This window comes from Myripristis murdjan, chromosome 3 (genome assembly GCF_902150065.1).
Source record: "Myripristis murdjan chromosome 3, fMyrMur1.1, whole genome shotgun sequence".
In the NCBI taxonomy this organism is placed as follows: Eukaryota; Metazoa; Chordata; class Actinopteri; order Holocentriformes; family Holocentridae; genus Myripristis; species Myripristis murdjan.
In genome coordinates this window covers 23962119-23985117 of record NC_043982.1, presented here as the reverse complement: position 1 = coordinate 23985117, position 22999 = coordinate 23962119, and the positions used below count along the sequence as shown (strand labels likewise).

At 40.4% G+C, this 22999-nt stretch overlaps 2 protein-coding genes across 6 annotated transcripts in view; both read left to right on the top strand.

The window, feature by feature from the left end:
- Nucleotides 1–1123: 1123 nt before the first annotated feature.
- Nucleotides 1124–18709, top strand: sppl2a (signal peptide peptidase like 2A). Of its 3 annotated transcripts, XM_030048131.1 has the most exons (17): nucleotides 1125–1328; nucleotides 2085–2204; nucleotides 2754–2936; nucleotides 3443–3532; nucleotides 3921–4054; nucleotides 4328–4488; nucleotides 4583–4679; nucleotides 5724–5825; nucleotides 8984–9065; nucleotides 10388–10462; nucleotides 10800–10856; nucleotides 12633–12686; nucleotides 14129–14228; nucleotides 14768–14845; nucleotides 15877–16037; nucleotides 17349–17379; nucleotides 18157–18709. In XM_030048131.1, the coding sequence occupies exons 1-17, from the start codon at nucleotides 1275–1277 to the stop codon at nucleotides 18195–18197; spliced, it is 1620 nt and encodes a 539-aa protein (XP_029903991.1). In that variant the 5' UTR covers nucleotides 1125–1274; the 3' UTR covers nucleotides 18198–18709. The 3 variants fall into 3 exon arrangements, with proteins under 3 accessions (XP_029903993.1, XP_029903991.1, XP_029903992.1); XM_030048133.1 differs by lacking the exon at nucleotides 12633–12686 and having other exon boundaries at nucleotides 1124–1328; XM_030048132.1 differs by lacking the exon at nucleotides 17349–17379 and having other exon boundaries at nucleotides 1126–1328.
- Nucleotides 18710–19694: 985 nt separating this feature from the next.
- Nucleotides 19695–22999, top strand: part of trpm7 (transient receptor potential cation channel, subfamily M, member 7) — a 52394-nt gene continuing 49089 nt past the window's right edge. For all 3 annotated transcript variants that reach the window (XM_030079302.1, XM_030079292.1, XM_030079311.1), the window contains exon 1: nucleotides 19695–19848. In XM_030079302.1, the coding sequence (XP_029935162.1) occupies nucleotides 19846–19848 (3 nt within the window). In that variant the 5' untranslated portion in view covers nucleotides 19695–19845. The remainder of the gene's footprint in view (nucleotides 19849–22999) is intronic.

The window sequence follows — 22999 nt, the reverse complement described above, 5'->3', positions numbered from 1 at the left end:
ATTTGCAAAAAAAAGTCCTCTCTTTTATTTTGCATTCTCATGTTGTAGTTTGGTTCAGGGGTCCTGGCCATAACAGTCATTTATCTTTATTACTACCCTTTCTTCAATATTTTATGCACAAATTTTTCCCTGCCATGCCATGTGTAACTTTTAGATTATGGCTTATTGATTGGATGAATTTAGAGTAATGAGCGGCAAAACATTCACTAACCTAAAATATACTGCAGCTGTGCTCCTCTGCTCAATTTGTTTGACAGGGAAAACAATAAGAAACTGAACTTAAAAAGAGTAATTTCAAAACTGGTCATATTTATGACTTATCTTGTATTGGATTCTAGTCCAATTTTAATCTTTGCGTTGGCACTGATGGAATTTCTGTTGTTAACCTCAGAATACATTAAAATGCATTGAGTTATAGCACTATAGTCTTCCAATTTTTTCTCTGGGAGGAGGGAGGGGAGATACTGCTGGCTCTCCAGCTTTGCATATGAAGGATTGAGCCAATAATAAATTACTGTGACAAACGATATAAACGTACATCTAATGCAGTTCAGTGCAACAGCTCTGCCATAAATTCTACCTTTTAACAAAATTTATCATGTTCAGTGTTTGTTGACATTGTGGAGAATGTGTAAATTTAAGTCTGTGTTTATAACTGAAGTTGTAGTTTGCAGAGGTCTTGTACTGGACTACATTATATTGAGAGGTGTTTCTAATTTTTTGTCCTTCCTACGCACGCACGTACACACACACACACACACACACACACACACACACACACACACACACACACACACACACACACACACACACACACACACTTTTTTAACATCGATTTCATGGTAAACTTATTGATTCTATGTGGTTAATTTCATATAGCCGACATGAATGACAATTATAAAGATTACCCCCCAATTTCATTGTGTTTATGTGAATTCAAAGAACATATATAATGACTATCAAACTCATAGACGCTGATAAAAAAAAAAAAAAAAAGAGGCAGTAATAAACTTGTCAAAGAGTGCTCTAAGTCTTTATAGAGAAATAAAACCCGATGTGTGAGATGTCAGTGGTGGCACGGTGACGCTCCGAGGTGAAACAGAAACCAGTCGGTCAGCGCGTCACGTGGCTCACACAGCGACACAGGAAGCAGAGCGGCCGGGCGGCTAGCAGCACAGCTCCAATAAAACCATGAATATACGACACACATAACTTGAACTAATTAACTTACGGTTGATGCTGCGCGACTCAGTGAAGACACGAGTGTTACCAACATGGCTAAAGTTGTCAGTGTCGTTATTTTATCGGTTATTTTCTTGGCATCGAAGGTAAGTTGATAGAGGAATTAACGTTAGCTTTAACTGAATCTGTGTCGACGGCAGCAGATGAGTAGCCCGATTAGCTAGCTACAAAAGCGTAACCGCTGCCGTCCTGATTTTATATCCCATTTAAAGCTAAAAATTATATCCACATCTGTTAGTAAGGTTAGTTATACGCACACTGGTAGCCAGAACTGATAAATACTATCTTCTGTTGTTTGTAAAGGACTCGTATAAGTTTCTGTATTCTTACGTCAACAACAGTATCAGCTGTTCTAGTAAAACGAATAATGAATTGTCGTTTATGTATTGTTGACGTTAGCTTCGTCGTTTTGACGACTTTTGAAATGCCATGACAGAACACAGATAACTGCTTGATTTTTTTTTTTTTTTTTGCCTTTTTTTTAATGTAAAACGGGAATTGAAATGTAGCGAGCACTCAAAGGTTTTGGGATGGCGTCTCAGTGGCTGTAAATACTAGTCTTTAAACTTTTGTATAAGTCGTTTCTTTTAATGATCAAGTGTCTCCGGTGTTGTGTCGAAGTCTGTTTCAGTCTGTTGACCGATTTTCCTCTGACTGACATGACTAGCTGATATTAGCTACCACACACTTAGCGTGCACATTGGGGTATTTCCGCACTGATCAAAATATGGAAATACCCTGACAGCCGCAGGTTTGCGCAGCTTGAGGTGGGCTAGTGTGTTTGCTCAGACTCACATTTTTATTATGCTAAACTGAAGGAAATTATGTTTCTTCTTCAACAGATAAATTGCCAAGAGGCAGTGCTGCACATTTCAAATGTTTCAAATGGAACTGCGAGTATGGAGTATTGCATTGTCCATAATCGCTCCTGGACCCCCCTGTCAGAAACTCTTGACGCTGCAGTAAGTTTTTCATTAAGTTTGTCATCATAGTTCATCAAAGTTTACAAGTGTGACATTGGCCTCTAGTCTTCAAGTATGTCACCTAAACAAAATACTAATTGTAAATTGGAGGAACTTTATGAAATGTTCTGCTGTAACAGTAAGTACAATGATGATTGTATGATTATATGCTCCCATTTAGAATGGTGTGGCTGCAACTTTAAGTGTTTCAGTATTTAAATATACAGGCTAAGGCTGCATTAGAATATTAACACTGACTTGCCCAGTGAGTTGGCAAGTTGTGTTGATAGTACAGGTAATAAAAACATGAGTGTTGGTATCGCTTTCAAGATTTTGGTATTGACATGCTGCCGAAGTTGTCATTCTTGTGACATCGGTAATAGGGGATATTGATGTGCTCAAACAACATGGCTTTGTTATTTTCAGCACGAAAATGTGATACATTTAATGTTTACTACATGATTACAGGGGGAACATGGAGGGAAATTTCTTCACCATCCTAATTGTGACATTTTACAATCTTCAACTAGTGTCTCTTGGCTTCTCCAGGTGCAGTATCCCCTGGTGAATGAGACATCCACTTTGCTGTGTGATCCCTCAGGGGTCAGCCCAGAGGTGGTAAGGGGCAAGGCATTGGTGGTGATGAGAGGGGACTGTCAATTCAGCCAGAAAGCTGTGGTTGCTCAGGGACTTGGGGCTGCAGCTTTACTCATTGCCAGCACTGACACTTTGGTAGGACATTCATCTTCATACTCATACACAGGATGTGATTTTATTTGTTTTCCCTTTCAGGATCTCAGGTTTTTGAATACACAACTCTGATTTAATTTCCAATAAGAAATTATTATGTCCTGATTTGTTCGTGTGCCATCACAGCCCTAAGTATAGAGCTGTTATCAGTATGCAGTGATCTAACATGATAGATAAACAGAGAGGTCGATAAGTGAAAAAAGAAATGGCATGACAGTGGTGTAAACTTGGAGATTCTCATTCTGATATATAGTTTGTAATCTTTTGCATATTTGTTTGGCTTCGCTGCCCTCAGGCTTGAAAATGGTAAGATTTTTTTACTTTGTAAAGCTAAGAGAGAAAGTGGTAACATTGCAGGGAAGCTGGCTTTACCCTGCAAGTACCCAAATGGTCCAAATGTATCTGTAGTGTGTAGCTTTTCAAGTGAAACCTAAAAAGGTTACTTGATGTTTTATTTATTTAAATTTCATTTGCTCCTCGTTCTTCAGGTCACTCCATCAGCCAATACCTCAGAGTATGGAAAGGTCCACATCCCTGTGGCTATGATGAGGTACAGGGACTTCCTCAGTGCACAGCAGGTCAGTCAACTCTGTTCTTTATTTCCGCTGGTGCAGGTGCCACTGTTGAATATGATCTTGTTCACTAGAGCATGTCATAGTCACATGTAGGGCTAAGGGCTCTATATTCACGAAAATATGTGCACTCATGCCACTGGCTGATAAATAGCCTGAGGCTCTAATTGCTTTGAGGGCCTTGTGCTGAGCTTCCTGAAGAAATGCACATATCTATTGTGTGGGCACTATGTGCCGCAGGTTTTCGTCTGTATTCTTCAATTGCCTTGTGCAAAATAGCAGATTGAGTATTTAAGATCAAGCCTTAGATCATGTTTATAGTGCTCTCTGTTGCTTACTCTTTCACATACTGCTAGTTCATTTTAAATGTTTTAAATTTATATTGTGTTTTTAGTTGTTTGGTGAGGGGATGCAAGCACAGCTGTACGCTCCAGTACCCCTCAAGGTTGATCCAAGCATCGTGGTCATGCTCCTCATTGCCATTTCTACGGTTGCCTTGGGAGGCCTCTGGAGTGGATCATGTGAGAGGTGAAATATTGCCTTTCCACATATTTATACATATTTATTTATACATATTTTTATGCATATTTATACTTAGTTCAACTCTCTGTTTATGGTGTTTTTTCCCCTTTCAGACTAGCACTAGAACAACAATGCTTATTGTATTGCTCACAAATAATCCCATGAATATATACCAGAACACATGATGGAAATTTGCTTTGTACATGAGTGTCAACTTTCCACCAGTTTCATGCACACTGGGAAAGACAAATAGATTTCATGTTTTTATGTCTCTGACAGAGATTATTGGAGCACTGGTGCAGCAGGAGGAGGAGGAGGAAGGGCTGAAGGCAAAGCAGACAGCGGAGACATTTCCCTTTACTCTCCTCTCAAAGTGGTGATCTTTGTAGCACTCATATCTGGGATGCTTGTCCTCATGTACTTCTTCTACAATATCCTTGGTGAGTGGGGCCAAAAACTGTTTTGAGGTTTTCTAAAGGGCTGATAATTTAAGTTGCCATCTTTGATATATTTTGTGCTCATTTTTCCCCACAGTGTACATCATCATTGCCATATTCTGCATAGCATCTGCCACAGCACTGTTTAGCTGTTTAGATGCAGTGATGGACAAGATGGGCTGTTACCCAGGGAGGTATGAGCATGGCCATTTCAAAAAAGGCTATACACCTACACTTTCTATCTAGTGATGTCACGATAAAAGAACTTTGGTATTTGATAAATATCGTTAAAATTACATGATTTTCAACACCTGATGCAATATCTTGGCAAAAACAGAAATCCCATTCAGCATATATTAACAAGTAAACATATAATTTCCCGTGGACCAGTTGATGTACGGCTGGGTGATATGGACAAAATCATATATCATGATATTTTTGACCAGATACCTTGATATCAGTGTTGTGATTTTAAAAAATGTTTTTTGTAATACATCATCATTAGTAAGGTGGATATGATGAACAAGTAGGTAGAGCTAAATAATGCAACTGCTAAAATAGCCTAATCTAAGCTCTGAAACTGCCACCCTTTATTGTTCTGCGGCTTTTAAAATCAGCAAAAGACAACACTTCTGTCATATCACGATATTACGATATCATAAGTCAACTATAAAACAACTAAAAGTCCTCATTTCTGGAAACTTTCATGCACTGTTGTCTATTTTTCGCATTTTAGCGGTAAAGGATAGTCTTTGAATATTGCACTTTTAAAAAAAATGGGTATACAATTTTAGCAAAAGCTACTGAGTAAAAGTTGGTTTACAAACTCAAATTTACAAAAAAAAGTTCTCAAATCAACTTGCCAACTAGTGAATCTGTTTTCCTCTGAGCCATTTTTCCTGTGTGCGTGCCTTTCCTTTGAAAACAAACATGCCTAAAAACTGTTGCTTTTCTCCTTGACCCCAAGTTTCTTAGTAAATAGCCGTGTGCCATAAATGTGCTGTTTCCCAGTTAAATATGACAAGTTCCAGTTACATTGGTAATTATGGAAGATGTGACTCATGCTTGTGAACCGCTGTCTTCTCTGGCCCCCAACATTGTATGTCTCTCTGAATTACACTGTGGCAAGCAAAGCTAAACTGTGTGTGTGTGTGTGTGTGTGTGTGTGTGTGTGTGTGTGTGTGTGTGTGTGTGTGTGTGTGTGCGCGCGCGCACGTGTGCATGTGTTCTTTCTCCAGTTTCTCTATCCGAAGTTGGAACCTCTCCGTGAGGTCTCTCATACTGGCTGCTTTCTGCATTACCATAGCTGTGGTTTGGGGTGTTTACAGGAATGAAGACAGGTACTGTCTGGGCAAACACACACGCACCAGCACAGTCTTTCTGTCTGCCTCTCACTCACACGCAGACATGCCAGTGCCGCCACACACAGGGAACTGTTGTGCAGTGGTAGAACAGGAAGTGATTCTTTGAGTCCAGCCATCTGTTTAAAAGAGGCAGGCCACAACATTAAAGCGTTTGCCAACCAGCAGCTGCATCGTCTGTGAAAATAAAAACTGTAGGTAGCAAGTTGAGAAGCCAGCTTACCAAGAAAGGTAATTGTGAGGTATTTTTATATGCTGCTGCTGATAGACAATAGAGTAGATGATTTCATCAGGTATTTGTAGCACCTTGCTGCATAGATTTATACAGTGGGAATTTTTTTCTTGAAACTACTGTAACTCCTTATTGCCTCAAGATAGAGCATTTATATTAATACCACCTGCCTGTTATGTGAGCATGTTGATGCTGAACTGTATAATAATTAAAGACTGAGGGGAAAATATGTTTTCCTTATGTTTATGTCCCCTAAAATGTCTAACATTGACTATACTGACTTATACCTGCAAAATTTGTCAGTAGAAATGTGTTTTCACAATCCTCCACTGAAGGTGGAGGAGTCTATGCACACCCCTTAAATCTGAGATTCAGACGTACCCCGGGCCAGCTAGATTTGGTATGTCACAAATCTAACCCAGCCAGTCGCACATATGCTTTCCATATCATTAGCACCAGCTCAACCATTCATTGAGTGCTTATTTTCCAAAAAACGACAAGACCAACTCCATGTGGCTGCTTCTCATCAGCAATATTAGTGTAACCAAGACATTAGGTGAAAAAAGTATTTTTTACATGGTTATATTATCAACTACGGTGCGGCTTTCACAATTGCTGTCATAGGGACATGACCAACTCGAAATGGCCACTTCACATGAACAGTATTAGTGTAATTAAGAGATTCACTGGAAAAGAAATCATTTTTGACATGGGTAGACTATCAAAAACGAAGTAAATTATGAGCCAGTGTGCCAGCAGGCAGGGGAGTGGGTGTGGACTATTTGCATATTGATAGAGCTGCGCATAATTAATGAGTTCAAGGTGCCGTTTTAAGGCATGAATGGACGTTTTATTCATGGAAAAAATTCTAACTATGTAATAATGACTGCGTTTACATGGTCTTTAGTATCCCGGTTTTGATCTGGTTTTTTAAGTATCCCGTTTTTGTGTTTGTGCATGTAAACACCATATCCTGAATTCAGAAACCGGGTTATGACCTTATCCCTGTTTCAAGAAACCCGGTTTTGCTACCTGGAGTACTCCGATAGAAGCCGGGATACTGGAGCATGTATACACCTTATCCCGGTTTCTGACGGCTGCCCACCGTGTGTGCAGGCGCCAGAGTGACGCACCAGATAAACAAGCAACATGGCGGCAACGAGAGCTTCCCATTTTTGGAGCGATGAAAAGACTGAAATTTGCCTGAAAATAATGAAAGAACTCAACATGACTACTGGCGATTTTCTGCTAGCATCTACTCGGCTCCACTCGGCTCGCCTCGGTTTCAGTCGTACTGAGTAGAGCCGAGCCGAGTGGTGCCGAGTGGAGCTGAGCAGAGGGGTGTACTACGAAGCAGGTTTAGTGGGTTAGCGAGGTATGTTGAGTCTAAAGCCAGGCTTTCCTGTATCACGAAGGTGGCTCTCTTTTAACCCGGCTAGATCACCATGGTAACTTATGCTTAACTAAACCTGGTCCCGACCAGGTTATGAGCTAAGTTTAACCCCGTCCGGCTATAAAAGCGGCGCTATCTCACCATTTAACTCTTTTGGAGATGGCGTCACCGTTCATTCATGATCCGGTGGACCTGGGAGCCAGGACTGTCCGAGGCTCATTACGGAGACAAAAAGAGGATTTAGGGATCGCGCGGATCCGCTGGCATTTCCTGACGATATTCTCCATGAGCGGTATAGATTTTCTTCTGAGGGAATACGCTACATTTGCTCACTTGTTGAGCACCGTTGAACAACTTAGGTCGCGGTGGAAATACTGAAGAAGCACTACTGAGTATTTATTGACGCTGAGCCCGCTAGAAGCCACAGAGGTCTCATGTTTGGCTTACTTCTAAATATAATAAATATATCACATTTCCCGCTCAATCTGTTGTAAATAAAAGACGTAAAAGACGTACGACACGCCTGCGCAGAGAGAATGCAGTGATCAAAAAACGGGTTACTGGTATTTATCATGTATACAGGGATATGAATAACCGGGTTTCTCTGTGTTCCATGTAAACATCATATCCCAAATATGCTCAAAGCCGGGATAAGCCTCAAAACCGGGATACTAAAGTCCATATAAACACAGTCATTGATGAACAAAGATGACTTTTTAGGGGCTTGATTAATGAAGGGGGACTTGAATGCATTCAGTAGCTTAATTAATGGCCTTAACCCTTATGTTTAAAATATCAAGGTGATTATGGCAGGACATTAGGCAGCTTGGTCACAGGTAACCCCTCCTGGCACAACATAGATATTAACTTTTCTGAAAATAAGAGCAGTGACAGAAGTAGTTTGTATTCTTTGAATTAAATTTTAAAAACCCTTAAAACATGTAATTGTATGTTCTTAGTCAGGCAAATGGGTTTAGGTCTGTGAATGTGAAACCCTCCCCAAAGCTAGAAATGTGACTCGCTCTGTAGAATGGGTGATGAATTATATGGGCTTATGTTATAAAGCCACAAACAATTGTTCATGAAGACACAATGTCAGCTTTGTATTCAGCCATAATGATGCAGCTCAAGGCTTTGTCTCATGATTATCAGCATAAGGTTTCCTGTCACAAAGCATTGGTCCTGATTATGTGGGAGTTTTGTTCCACGTCCTTCCTGTTGCACAGGAATAAGATCATCTTCAGAGCTAGACTGCAAGTACATAATACAAGAAGTTTCTCATTACATGTTTTCTGATCAATTCACACTAAATTACTAAATACTGTAAGGTTTTAAGGAATAACCCATAAATTAATGTATTTGATCACGACCAAAGAACATATCAGAGGATGCTAATCAAAAAATTACTGAGGCAAACACAGTAGGGCTTGACAAGTTTGTGTCAGCTGTGATCCTGATATCTTTTTTTTTTTTTTTTTTTTTTTTTAACAAACCTTTGTTTTGTTCTTGCAGATGGATCTGGATCTTACAGGACCTTCTCGGCATTGCTTTCTGCCTCAACTTCATGAAGACCATTTCACTGTCCAATTTCAAGGTACCCGTGGACTGATACTCTTTTTAACACATCACAAATCTTTCTCCCATATCCTGCCTCTGTACTTACTCTAGTACGCTCTTGTATTAAAGAAAGAAAATCTTTTGTTCTTATGTCCTCAACTCTTATTTCCTGTCATAGAGGTTGATCCATCGTCATTTTAGGATCACATGAATATTTTTGTTGCATCTATAGTCAGGATACTTAGGCTCTGACCCTTGTATTATGTGTGCATTACTTGTAACAGATTCAATATGGTCTTTCCAAGAGAGCAAATTGTCAAAAACTTGGGTGTAGTTTTTGACAATTTGCTCTCTTGGAAAGACCATATTGAATCTGTCATCAAAAAGACAAAACAAAAAGTCTATTTTCTCCGCCGCCTCAGGTCTGTTGGAGCGAGCAAACGGATTCTCCTTTTATTTTTTACTTCCGTTATTATGAGCGTTTTACAGTATTGCAATACAACATGGTACAAGTGTTTGTCTGTTAAGTTAAAATCAAAACTGTTCCATCAAATTAAAATTTGCTCTAAGATTGTGGGTCAGCCACTTGTGGAACTTTATGAGTCAGCCTACCACAATAATATGTTGAGGCTGGCTAACAGCATTGTTTCGAACCCCAACCACGTCCTGACCAGTGAATATAAATTATTACCATCAAACCGAAGATACAGAGTTCCACAGTTTCATAAGATCAGACTGAAGCACTCTTTTGTGCATCAGTCAATCCTAAAACTGAACACAGAGCTTAATCCTCGATCTGAGGCACGGTGAAGGGTTATTGTTCTTCAGTCACTATGTGTTTTTTTTTTTTTGTATGGTGCTGTTTGTAAAATGTCATGTTAAATGTGTGTCATGTTAAATGTTTGTAAATGGAGCTACCAAGGTGCAAGACAAATTTCAGACTTGTGTCTGACAATAAAGTAAAGTAAAGTAATATTAGCATTGTGGAAATTTACAAGGTTATTTTAAGTTGTGCTGGAGTATCAGATACAATAAAATACAATTTAAAAAAAGTCACTTCAAAACATAGCACTTTTACAAAAAATGGTCTCTTAACTTATTTACATATATTTATTTTAGCATTTTTTCCTTCTGCCCATAGTGTGTCTTACACTGTTGTGTTTAGTGCTGTTGTCCTTGATTCATTAAGACAAATCCAAATACCTGTGCATTTAGTGGAAATTAAAGGGATTCTGATAAAGTGCACGTCAGTGAAAATATTTGAAGCCACATTCTTATTTTTTTTTTCTCTGCTCTGGAATTTACTATTGCTGAAATGACTCACTTGTGTAACTTGTTCCTCCCTCCACTATCTCACAGATCTGTGTGATTCTTCTGAGCCTCCTGCTTCTGTATGATGTCTTCTTTGTTTTCATCACTCCTTTCTTCACCAAGGTGAAATTTAAGAGTATCATTTTCCTACCTTTTTCCAGCAATGACCCCTGCTTTTCAGTTCAGCTCCTTTGTTGTCCTTAAACTTAAAAGTCATTTTCACATTACATCATGCAAGGGAAATGCAATGACATTGTATGTAGCACTAAAATAAGTTCAGAAATATGATATATGTGCTTAACAACTACAGATTTAAGACTGTATGCATTTAACCGTGATGTTGATAAAGTCCATTGCTGTTCTGGTATTGCAGTATGATGTACAGTATGGTGGTTTTGTAGACTGTAGAACATATATATAACATGAAAGCACAGCATGGTCTCTTGCTTTCTCTCAACAGGATGGAGAGAGCATCATGGTGCAGGTTGCCTTGGGCCCTGGTGCATCTGGAGAAAAGGTAGGTCACCCCTCTGCTGCATTGCTTCCTATCTTCTTCCTATCTTCCTATATTGCTTCCTAAGGGGAACTTCTCCAGAGTTGTCTCTTACAGTGTTATTTTGTGAAAGTAGACATTTCCAAAAAAGTCCATTTTCGTGTGAATTTTGAGTTATCAGATAGTTGAATGAAAACCTAATGGACAGTCACTCATTTGTACATGGTTATACATGGTTGCACAACCCAATTCCAATAAAGTCGGGATGGTAAATGAAATACACATAAAATCAGAAAGCTGTGATTTGTAAATTTACTTTGACTTCTTTTCAAAGAAAACCAGTATAAAGACAATGTATTTTATGTTTTACCGAATCATTGTCATTGTTTTTGAAGATATACGTGAATTCTGTAACACATGCCTGCAACATGTTTTTTTTTTTTTTTTTTTTTTTTTTTTAAGTTGGGATAAGGCCAGTTTTGGGCCAATAATGAAGTGACAAGCTCAAATAACAAGGTGATGTGAAACAGGTGCTGTTAAACAGGTGAGACAGTCATGTTATAGTATATAAGGAGCTTCCAAGAAAGGCCTAGTCCTTCTAAAGCAAGGATGGGTTGAGGCTCACCAATTTCCCAACAGATGCATCAGCGAAAAGTCCAGCATTTCACCGTCTACAGTGCACAATACAACAGAAATTCAAGGAAACCAGTCAAGTCTTGGTGCATAAAAGGCACGGCTGAAAACCACCTCTGAATGCGCGTGATCTCTGATCCCCCAGACGTCAGTATGTTTACATGCACACCATATTCCGGTTCGGCTCAATATTCTAGCTAAGGTAACTGCGCCGCGGCAACTGGAATATTCCGTTTACATGTCACTTGGCCTGCCCCCGTGTTTCGGCGTATTCCACTCTCTGACATAATGCGACACTCAGCCGCGGGGGGCAGCAGTACGCGTATAGGCGTCTGGTCTGCCGGAAAAACACACGAAGAAGTCGTCTTCCTCGTCCTCTTCTTCTTTTTCTTCTTCTTCTGTCGCTGTTTCTGTGTTTTCTCCCATCGATATCCTCCGTGATATTTAAGTCTTTCATTAGCTGAAGGTGGACTGCAGTCTCCTGGCTCTTGCTGCTGTTCGTCCTGCCGTTTTCCCTGCTTGCAGGTAACCATAGCAACAAAGACGCCACAGAATTCCTTGTGAGTCGAGCATGCGCAGTCGTGACTGAATATTCCGGTTCGGGGAGTTTTCCGACTAAGGTGTTTACATGCCCCAATATTCCGGTTGGAACAGGAATATTCCAGGGGGCTTATTCGGAATTCTCTCCAACCGGAATATGACCTTAATCGGGTTCGGTGCGTGTTTACATGACACGTGCGCAACCGGAATATTTCGGTTAATACAGGAATAAGGTCTGCATGTAAACGTGCATAGTGCATACAGGTGTGTGGCTGCTTGCACCACTGGAGAACACAAAATAAAAAACATAAACATAAAACATAATTTTTTTTTCCAACCATCTGAGGAACTATGATTTGATATTAATTAAGGATTGCATTTTCCTTGATATTTAATGCTTTAAACTCAAGCCATCAAAAGACTATCCAAAGCCCCTGAGAAATGTCTACTGTTGCAAAGTAACAAGTTAAAAGCCGACTTTGGTGGAATTCCCTGTCATTTTTGCACTGCCTTTATTAACATCCTGGCTGATCTGCACTGCTGTGTAGTATTTGTGCTTAATTCCCTGAAGAGACTGATAGACTGATTGACTAACTTTGCGTTGGGGTTGGGTGGGCTCTGTCGCAGACGCAAGGTAACATGGTGGCGGTCCCTGCTGAACCCCAGGCTTCCTCTGAGAAAGTAAGGCCTACCTTGTTACCCGTCTGCTCCTTTTTTTCTGAACATGCTACATTTTTAAAAGGGAGGGCAGGGCTGGAAGCTATAGATGTGTTGATGTGAGACAGATTTGAATGAGTGCAACTTTCTAAAGCATCTCCAACCTCATGCACACTGATGAAAAAAAAACAAAAAAACATGCAGTTTATGATGTGCTTTTCTTTTGTGTGGCATATACTATTGTCTATAGATTGCATGGATCTTCCACATAGTTCCAGTGTCCAGATAACTTGCTGGCAGTTTGTCTTAAATATTATTTCATCCTTACATGCTGCAGTCTGTTGACTGGAGCGATTATAGTGTATGAAAAACATAACACAACCAACAGTTAACAGAAGCCTGTGCGTGTTATCAGTTTTTCCAAGGAAATTTCCAAATATGTATTTTTGCATTGTCAGTGTTTATTAATGTTTGACAATCTAAACAGGCAAGGATAAATAGATATAACCTATAACCTGTCTAGATGATTAGAGAGCACAGTTATCTCTTTTTTTGTTGATAATCTCTTCCTCTCCAGGAGTCTATGTTGTAGGAGCCACTTTGTAACTTGACCTCAGCTGATGCTGATAGATGGCGCATATTGCACAATCCATCAAAGCAAAGCTTTCAGCATTCAGCTGAGATAACAGCTAGACTAGAGCAACTAAAAGTATAGCAAGATGTTCCAACAGCAGCCCTTAAACATCTAATCAGCGCATCCAAAAATCCACTGAATGATGTTAGCTGTGTTTTTTCAAGGAATTGAGAAACTAATATGAACTCATTTTCGCAATGTTGCAGTGCTTTGCACAAGCTTGCTCAGGCCAATGTTACAGTTTTCAACATCTCTGCTGTCAGATTATCCCTGATTGAGTCAGTTTGACACAAAACACACACAAAAAAAAAAACACAAAGCACAGTCCATGCATCACAACATTTTTTTCAGCTGATGTTTTAAGAGAACCAAAACAGTTCTACACCAGCAGGAGCTGGAGTTCAAAGTGAAAGTAAATGAAACTTTGGCAGCACCAACCTAGCTGTCATTCAGTTTCAGGTCCTGATATGAACAGTAGCTTTCAAAAGAACAATGTTCTCCTGTTTCTATTTTAGAGATATTGTACACTTTGGCCCAGAAATGACATGGGTTCCTTGTTGCTTAGGTTACAAACAAGCCACTGTGAATTAATGGGCCATTTCATTCTGGGTACGCTGGCAAAACATGTTATAACAGCATCCCAAGAGATCCAGTAGATTCAGATGCTTCTGTGTAACATCTGACTGGCTGACACACTCACTGAAGGATGAATTTGAACATACCAGGTGAAGATAACTGACAGACTGAGATCCAAAATGCAATGGTGTAAAGTTAATTTACCTCTCTGGTTAAGGGATCTCATTTGCCACTTCCTGTCCTTCATTCTCCTCAGCTGCCAGTCGTGATGCGCGTCCCACGGTTCTCAGCCTGGGCTCAGAACCTGTGTGGGATGCAGTTCTCCATTCTGGGTTATGGAGACATCATTGTGCCAGGTGAGCTTAAAACTTCACCATCGATGTTAGCTTTAATTTTCACAGTTTAAATACACAGGCAGTCAAGGAGAGCAAGCAAGACATTAAGGAAAGCAAGGTCAGAATAGGGATTTGATTAATTTATGCACAATCACTCATACACATACACACACACTGTTTTTCCAGTTTTAGCTCAATGACTAATATGTCAGTAACAAATAACACAATCCAAGTGCCTAGAGAGCTTTCAAAAAAAAAAAAAAAACAACGAATCATGTGTTCCAGTTCTCTATGTGCATGATTGATGTAATGAACTTCTGCATTTTCTCAACCGTGCAGTGTAGTTTCTGCTCAGTTTCTTTCCATGGCAACGCTCACAAAACAAAAATCAAGCCTCACTGTTTCCTTGTTGCATTGGTGTAAGAAGCAGCCACACTATCGTGAGAAAAGCAATCAAAGTTTAATTGGCTGTCATATGTAAAAGGGCTGCACGTGAATTGTAAAAAGAATTGTAACATGTTTGAAAACCTCACACTCTTCCCTCCTCACCGGTCTAACAGGTCTGCTAGTGGCGTACTGCAGCAAGTTTGATGTCTGGGTCAACAGCTCAAAGATCTATTTCGTCAGCTGCTGCATAGGTATCTTACAACACAAGAATAACACTGCTGAGTTCATTTACATACACATTAATGTCATGTTATTCCAAATTCTCAAATACTGAGAGTTTATGTTACCACATTTCCCCCTGGGGATCAATAAAGTATTCTGGTTCTCTGACATTTGAATATCATATCCTGCTAAGAATACCTCATCTTCACTTAGTCAGCAAAGGTGTCCCTCAAGGATCTATTTTAGGCCCTATCTTATTTTCTGTTTTTATAAATGATTTAGGTCATGGAATAAATCTAGCTTAGATCCACTTGTACACGGATGACACAGTCATCCATATCATGGCACCCTCTTTGAATCAAGCTATAGAGCTCCTGCAGGCTGCTTTCCTGACACCCAGGCATATGGCTTGGTGAAGAGTTGGCTTTAAGGTCCATATTGATAACCTCTTGAAAATGCTTATGCCTAAACTGGGCTTCTTTTTCTGTATTTAAAAAAAAAAAACTTTTTCTTTTAAAGCCAGAAGGAAAATTGTGCACAGCTCATTTCTACCTGTATGACTATGGGGGTGTTATATATACAACTTCATCCTTGCTTAAAAAACTGGATTCTGCAAGTGTAACAAGTGCAGGCTCATATATTCACCATTGCATTTTATATGAATCTTGAGGATGGTCCTAAAAATACACATGTTGCTCTTTATCACCAAGGCATTGTTAGGTAAACTCCTGCTCATATCTCAAGCCTTTTGTCCTTTCATACAAGGAACTTTAGTACTAGATCTACTAATTGGATTCTTTTAAATGCCCCCAAGGTGCACTTGGGGGCATTGCACTTGCACTTGAACTTGGTGAAACCATTTTCTCCTTTTATGCGTGGAACGAGCTGCAAAATATCATTGTTTTAGAAACACTCCCTAATATTTGTAAAGGTCTTTTGCAAACTGCTGTGAACGAAACATGTTGTTTTACATACATTTGCATTCTGCTTGTCTTCATGTATGCTGCTACTGTCTACAGCTGCAAGAGTACAAAACTGTGTTGTGTGTCTCTTCCTGCAGCCTACCTGCTGGGGATGATTGTGACATTTGCAGTGATGCTGTTGACAGGGATGGGTCAGCCTGCCCTCCTCTACCTGGTGCCCTTCACCCTGATAACCTCCGCCCTTGTGGCTGTGCGCCGGGGGGAGATGAAGCATTTCTGGGCAGGAACGACTTATGAGGTTAGAGAGCCAGGAAGGGGAGATGCCGATTTTGTTTAGCTCAATTGTGTGAAAATGACGTGAGCCTCTGTCGTGGTTGTGAACTTCTAACAAAAAATTATCTCTGTTTTTAACAACTTTAAACTTTAGTGCGGCTGTCTTTTAACTAACTGCATGGTCTTTACAGAGTGCATTACATGTTTTCAGCTCTTGAATTGTCCAAATTTTATGTAGATTAGAAATCTTTCATGGAGTGTGTGTTTCTTGACAGTTGAGTTTTAAAGGTATGCTACCTAATATACTGTTTTAGCCAAACACTATTTTACCTGAGTTTTTTACATTCAACTCTGTGTAACTTGAGGTAACGAGTGTTTCAGTGGGGAATGCTGATTCTGTCTTCAGGCCATTCTCAGCCCTGTCCTGACCTGTACACAACAACACACAGTTGATGTTGCATCTACACTTAGGCTTACATTTCATAGTAGGGATGGTCCCCCTGATACAATTCACTTCCCAATACTTGGGTGCCAAATTGATACGTATTGATGATTTGTGAGTCTGTAACTATTGCAATTTTCATAATATTTTTTTTAAAACACTGGACTGTGGAAAACAGCTGAATCATATTTCCTAAGACAATTATCATGACCATGTCAGTCAAATTTTCTTTGAGCTTTTAACATTGATTGGAGGCCCAAGGATAAGGACCGACCAGCAAAAAACAAACAAAAAAAAAAGCTTTTTCCCTGAGTAATCTGAGCCTGATATGGCCTCGAATGTATTACTACGGTAATACTTGACTTCTCTGTGGCATAGTTTACATACAGCGGTGTACATATCTAACATATTTACCTTCTAAATGATTAAAGCCACAGTTGTTGTAGATTTTTGATTTTTGAAGTGTGAAGGTTCAGCATGAATCTCTCCTGCCAGCCAGGCATTACGTGTTAGGTGTCTCAGGAAAAACAGAAAATCACACGCAACCTGCTGAGGGGATCAGGTCAGGGATTGACATTTTTGTTTTCCATAAACCTGTGCCTGTAAAGCCCTTCTAGACTGTAAGACTGATTAAGGGCTCTAAAGAAACAAACTCTTCTGCCTGTGTGCCACAGCATCTGGTGAAATCTTACATCCACCTGCTAATTTCGCTGTTTTACTAGTAATTAAATCAAATCCAGGTGGTGGCTAGTGGAGAGGACAAACTCATCAACAGACTTAATTTTGCACCATGATTCAAAGACATAGATGCATGGGTGTGTGATTTGACATGTACTTTTGTGTGAGAGAACCGGGAAGAGAGATTAAATTCTGACCTGGCTTCATCTTCACCAGGTCTTGGACTCCAGGAAGCCTTTGTTACCAGGTGTGCTTCCCTCCAACCCAGACCTGCCCCTGTGACTCTCCTGCCATCCTGCAGCGTTGCTTATTGCAGTGCCTTTTCTTTTCACCAGCTTGTTTTATCCACTTGTCTTTTTCCACTGACCTGTTAACTCCTGATTTCCAGGGTCAATACAATATTTTAAGTTAAGGTCAAACAAACTCAGAACTGAGAATTGTAGAAAACATGGAAATAAAAAGTAGTTTTGCTCATAGTTTCTGGTGTTTTGGCCAGTAGGTGTCGCTAGACCATTAAAAATAATCATGCAGTTATTCCTCCTAATGAACGTTTCAGCCACATGCCAAAGTGGACTCAAGATTCAAAGTCATGGCCCTGGAATATATCTCCATTCACCATTAACTTTATCTCTTTATTTCTGCAGTTTGATTTATTTTCAGTTTGTTTTGTCATCCTCTGCTTCCTCCGCTCATCAATTATTTCCAACCAGCATTAATACTCTTCTGACTCCATCCTTCATGTAATTAGCAACACGTTATGTTGCCTTGGCATGCCGTTGCTTGGAGTTAACCTGCGAGAGCTGTGGAATGAATTTTGGATATATGGATTTATGTGTATGATTTGTGTTTGTTTTTTTTCTGGTGTTTGTGAACTGTACTACTCTTGCTTTGCTACATGTAGTGCGCATTACAAGTCTCAATTCCATCTAAGTGTCAATGTATGTATGTCTGTAATCACTATTGTATGGACAGACATATTTCTATTTTTTTCTTTACTTAAAGTTTTTCTTGCTTGTTTCCTCAGAGAGAAGAGCTGACTGCTCCGTAGCAGGAGAAAGATGCTGAGTCACACTGATGATCAAAGAGCCAACTGCTGGAGTTTTTTTTAAAAAAAAATAAATAACTGAATAAGAACATTTGCTAAACAAGGAGATGTACTTTTTTTGATCAACAAAGACTTTAAGACCACTATGGGTTGATTTTGACTGAGTGGGTTAAATGGTCTGTGTTTCAGTAGTTGTAAAAAATTATGTGCTGATGAAACGGTTGCTTTAATAATATGAAAGGCTTGTTTGTGCCTGAAAGTGCAGGGTGTACATTTTGGTTCAGGTTCGGAAAGTTGTAATTTTTTTGCCTATACATGATGCCTTGGTGATGATCGCATACAACAAAATGAGAAAGCACTTTACAATACTTAGCTTGGCAGTTGTTTCATGTGTGGGGTGGGGTATCAGTGACTTGTAGCCAGAGTATAACTTTTTAATAACTTTTTTGGGGATTTCTGGCTAACCTATTTGTATAATTGATTCATGTGATTTCTTTCATTGCCTTATATTAAAAACAACTTATTTCGGTTTTGACTGTGTGTTACTTGTATCATTTGCATCTTTGTTATCTCCTGCCCTTTTTAAGCTCCAGATTGTGACTTGCACCCACCCACTCCACTCAGGTGCCCTGCAGGTTTGGGAAAATAACCAAACGCACTTAATCTTGTGATAGAGTATCTGCACAGTATATTTGTGCAGATACAGCAATCTGGAAAGCAACTGTGCAAAGCTATTATTGTAAGACAAGCCCAGGAAAGTGGAGGGCTAAATTGAGCAAAGTCTTAATAATTTGTCACTAATTCTGCAGGTAGGTGACTGCCTGTGTGAAGAGGCCATTGGGCTGATAATGACATGTAGCTCTGAATAAGACTCACCTGGTCTTATTACAGTTTAATAACATGGGGACAGATGCACCAAGGTGTAGGTGGAGGAAAAGGTAAGACATGCTCAGTGCATTTGTAGTGCAGTATTTGCCTCTAAGTTAATTTAGTTAGGTTGGAAAATGTCCCTTCATTACAGTTTATGCACATCCACGTTTTGTAATTCTATAATATCTAAGCATATCCATTGTAAAAGTCAGGGAAATCGACAGTGCAGACTTTATTTATACATCACTTTTCATACAAATATATGTAACACAAAGTGCTTCACAGTAAAAGAATATTCCACCTCCTCCAAAAAAGACAAACAAAATAGATAGCTGCAGAATGCAAGATAAAATAATAAAATAGTAAGAGAGAGAACATGTATAGGAGTGAGTAAAATCAGAGTACTGGGTTATTAAAACGCAACAATCGAAACCCCTCTTAAATCTTCAGTTCTTCTGGTCACTGCAGCTTCATTGCTCCAATAATCGCAGCTGGAAAGCAAGGCCTGTTACGTTCTTGGTGTGTGTTTGTATTTATTCCAGTCTAATACAAACGGAGCATGTGGTCGGTGGCCCCGCCTCGGTCATGTGACTGTGTGCTGACTGAGTCAGCCGGCTCGTCACGCAGCGTCAGTCTGGAGTCGCACAATTATGAAAAAGCAACCTTCCGTTGGAGCTGCAGCCGAAGCGGATTCCTCCAACGTCAACCGGGCTTTCCCTCCACGGCTAACCGGGAACACCGCCGATAGATGGATAAAAGCCACGACACAGCTCTTCCTGAGTCTCAACGGTGAAGAGAATGGTATGTGTTAGCCCTGGAGCTTCCTCCCGTGGTTTGGTATTCTTGTCAATTTGCACCGCTGGCTGCGGGGGTCGTCGTGACCGACTCGGGGCTTTGAGTGGCAGGTTCCCCCCATGCGTTTCTGCCTGCTCGCCTGTCAGACACCCAGCCGTCATCTATTTGGTGTGCCTACATTATGCTTTTCACTGGGTGACATGTGGCTATCAGGCTAAAACGCAGATCACAGATATGAGACGTGTGCATGGCTGCAGGGTGCTCGGCGTCAAGAGCCAGAAATAATCACACACCGCTGTAACGCTAGCAGGCTAAGTAGCTAGCTCGCTAACGCTAAATGCTAGGCACTTAAACCCAAGCTAACTAGCTGTGGGGGCTAGTAGCTTGCTATCTGGTTACGTTAGCAGCTGTAATGGCCAACATTAGAGCCACACGGCAAGACGGACAAAAGCTTCCGTTCTCACAGTCTGTCATGATGAGTAGGAAGAAGAGTGCCGTCCAGGCCAGCTGTCGGTTCTTTAAGACACGTTTCTGCCAGCTGTCTGTGATGTTGGTGAAAACACACGCTTGTCATTTCCCGTAACAAGTCAGTGCCACCGCGAATGGTTGCCCAGTACATTGAACTGAGTGTGAAAGCCCTTTCATTCAGCCAGTGTCGGGGAAATCAAAGGTTGTAATTATTTTGTTTTTGACAGTTAGGTCTTAAAAAATATGCGTGGGGTTCAAGAGGAGAGACATTTACTACATAGTAATTCAGTGCCGTTACACAATTAAAATACAATGATCAAATAATCCTAACCTTAATCGTCACACATTATATTGTACAATACATAAGTCATCAGCTCAGATACTCTCCTCTTGATCATGCATAACCAGAGAGAGAAAGAGAGATAGAAAAAAAAAAAAAAAAAAAAACAGGAAATGAGAAATGTCCCTTCCTGGAAGATCAAATGGTGTTGTTACTGGTAAACTGATTTTTTATTTTTTCAGTAAAGTAGGACTTTCCCCTGGATATAGAGATATGTCAGTCCATTCATGGCTTTATTTGCTGTGTTGTCATTGCAAATTATTCCAGGCCTTTTTGCTTGGTATTAGTCCCAGCGTGAATTGAGTTAGTGTGACAAGTGCAGGCCTCTTGTCATTTTCCATGATTTATTAGATGGAGCACAGCTGGGAGTGAATGGAGAGAGGGGGTGGTATGTAGACGAGGTTGTGCAGCCAGATTTGAACCCACAGGGTTGAAGGTACACTGTATGTGCCTCTGAGCCACCAGAACAGCCAGGGCCTGTATTTGGCCTCAGTGGAAAACTGTCTTATTTCCCACAGTGGTAGCTTGAACCAGTCACATGCAGCAGCTTTACCCCTGGAGGAGGGGCTGAGGGACACAGACACACAATATGAGGAATTGCATAATGTTAACCACTGCTTTTTTTTTTTTTTTTTACTATGGCTAATAAATATTAGTCATCTTGATGTAAAGTGTCATCATGATCATTAGGCAATGGTGCAACCCATGGTAATACAGCATTATTACTGCAAGTCATTGTTTCTTATGTAATGTTAGACAGTCTAAACTGGTGTTCAGCTTGAGCTTTGCCACTTGGTGAGCCAGTAGCAAATTGTCTCTGCATGGCTGTGTTGCACTCCAGAATAGACATTTGCACAAAGTGTGTGTGTGTGCGTGTGCGTGCGTGCGTGCGTGTGTGTGCGTGCGTGCGTGCGTGCGTGCGTGCGTGCGTGCGTGCGTGCGTGCGTGCGTGTGTGTGTGTTGAGGGGGGGGCAAGTGTGCGTGCAAACTGCTTGTGTGCCAGCCGTGTATGTTTCAGTGTTCAGAGTGATTGTGCCATGCTTCCCTGATCTCTCTTATCTCACACACCAATCCACTCACACCGCACATAGTCACAGGCTCAGACGAAGGTAGCTGATAATACAGGCTTTCCAGTGCTCCTGGACTTGGTTAAGAAAAAGAAAACTGTCATCGTCTCAGTTTGTTGACTTTCTCAATGGAGTGTGCACCCCCTGTAGTTCTCATCCAGCTGATCCACACCACTCCTGCTCACCTCCCAGAGCTCTGGCCCCCGGCCTGCTGTGGAGCTTAGTGACATGGCTGAGTGGGGTGCGTACTGGACCACTTAAAGAGCACTGGAGGGAATAGTGACTTAAGATATCCCATGTCTCTCATTTTGCTGTTGTTGTGTAATCTTTGCAGAGAGGGAGAGAGAGCTTTGTATGTTGGTACTTCTAGAGTGGTCCCTCCAAGTATTATTGATGCAGTAATATGACATTGTCCAGCTGCTGCCTTTCTATCCCTACCTGTCTTAAGCTGGGTTTACATAGGTTCACATAACTATGAGTACCAGATGTTTGGAGGAGAAGGTGTTAGGTGCTTTACTTTACCAGGATATGCAGTTGCTAGGAAGCAGGGCTCATTGTGGCATGCTAGCATCACACTCGTCTGTGCTGTGCAGCTATGTCCAGGGGGCTCAACTGGGAGAGCTTGGGAGAAATCACACTTTGGTCCCGTGACAACATATAGTGACTTACAGTGTCTCCTGTGTGCTCAGTAGCTTACAGGCATTCATTCTTATTCAACTAAAGGTTAAGTGAACTATTTTTACTTCATTCAACATTCATTAGACTTAGGGCTGGGCTATATATCGATTTTACATCAATATTGTGATAGAAGAGTGGATATATTGCGAGATTTTGGATATTGTAACATTGTGATCTGCAGTAGGTGTTGTCTTTTCCTGGTTTTAAAATTCAGAACCTGGAATAATAATTACTAATTAGTTGCCTCTACCTGATTGGTCATTATACCCACATTACTAATGACTGTTAAGCTAAAATCTCATTGTAAAAATATTTTGTGACAGCAACAATAGTTGTCCCTACAATATTGTTGCAATATTGATATCAAGGTTTTCTGTCAAAAATATTATATTTGATTTTGTAGGCTACATATTGCCCAGCCCTACGTAGACTATATAAATAAGATATAGCAAGTACAGCAAATATATTTGACCTGTATGTCTCAGAATATGTCTCTCTATTGTGTGATGAGTCCTCTGATAAGAAAGCAGATGTGAAGGCCTACTTTGACAGGGCCGATGTCAAAAAGACAACATTATTTTTAGCTTACTTCTTCAGTTCAAGT

Excerpts from the sequence above, each read along its gene's own strand:
- sppl2a (XM_030048131.1), top strand. The coding sequence starts at position 1,275 with ATGGCTAAAGTTGTCAGTGTCGTTATTTTATCGGTTATTTTCTTGGCA. Across the intron at positions 2,937-3,442 it reads TTGCCAGCACTGACACTTTG|GTCACTCCATCAGCCAATAC; the intron begins GTAGGACATTCA and ends CTCGTTCTTCAG. Across the intron at positions 4,055-4,327 it reads TGGAGTGGATCATGTGAGAG|AGATTATTGGAGCACTGGTG; the intron begins GTGAAATATTGC and ends TGTCTCTGACAG.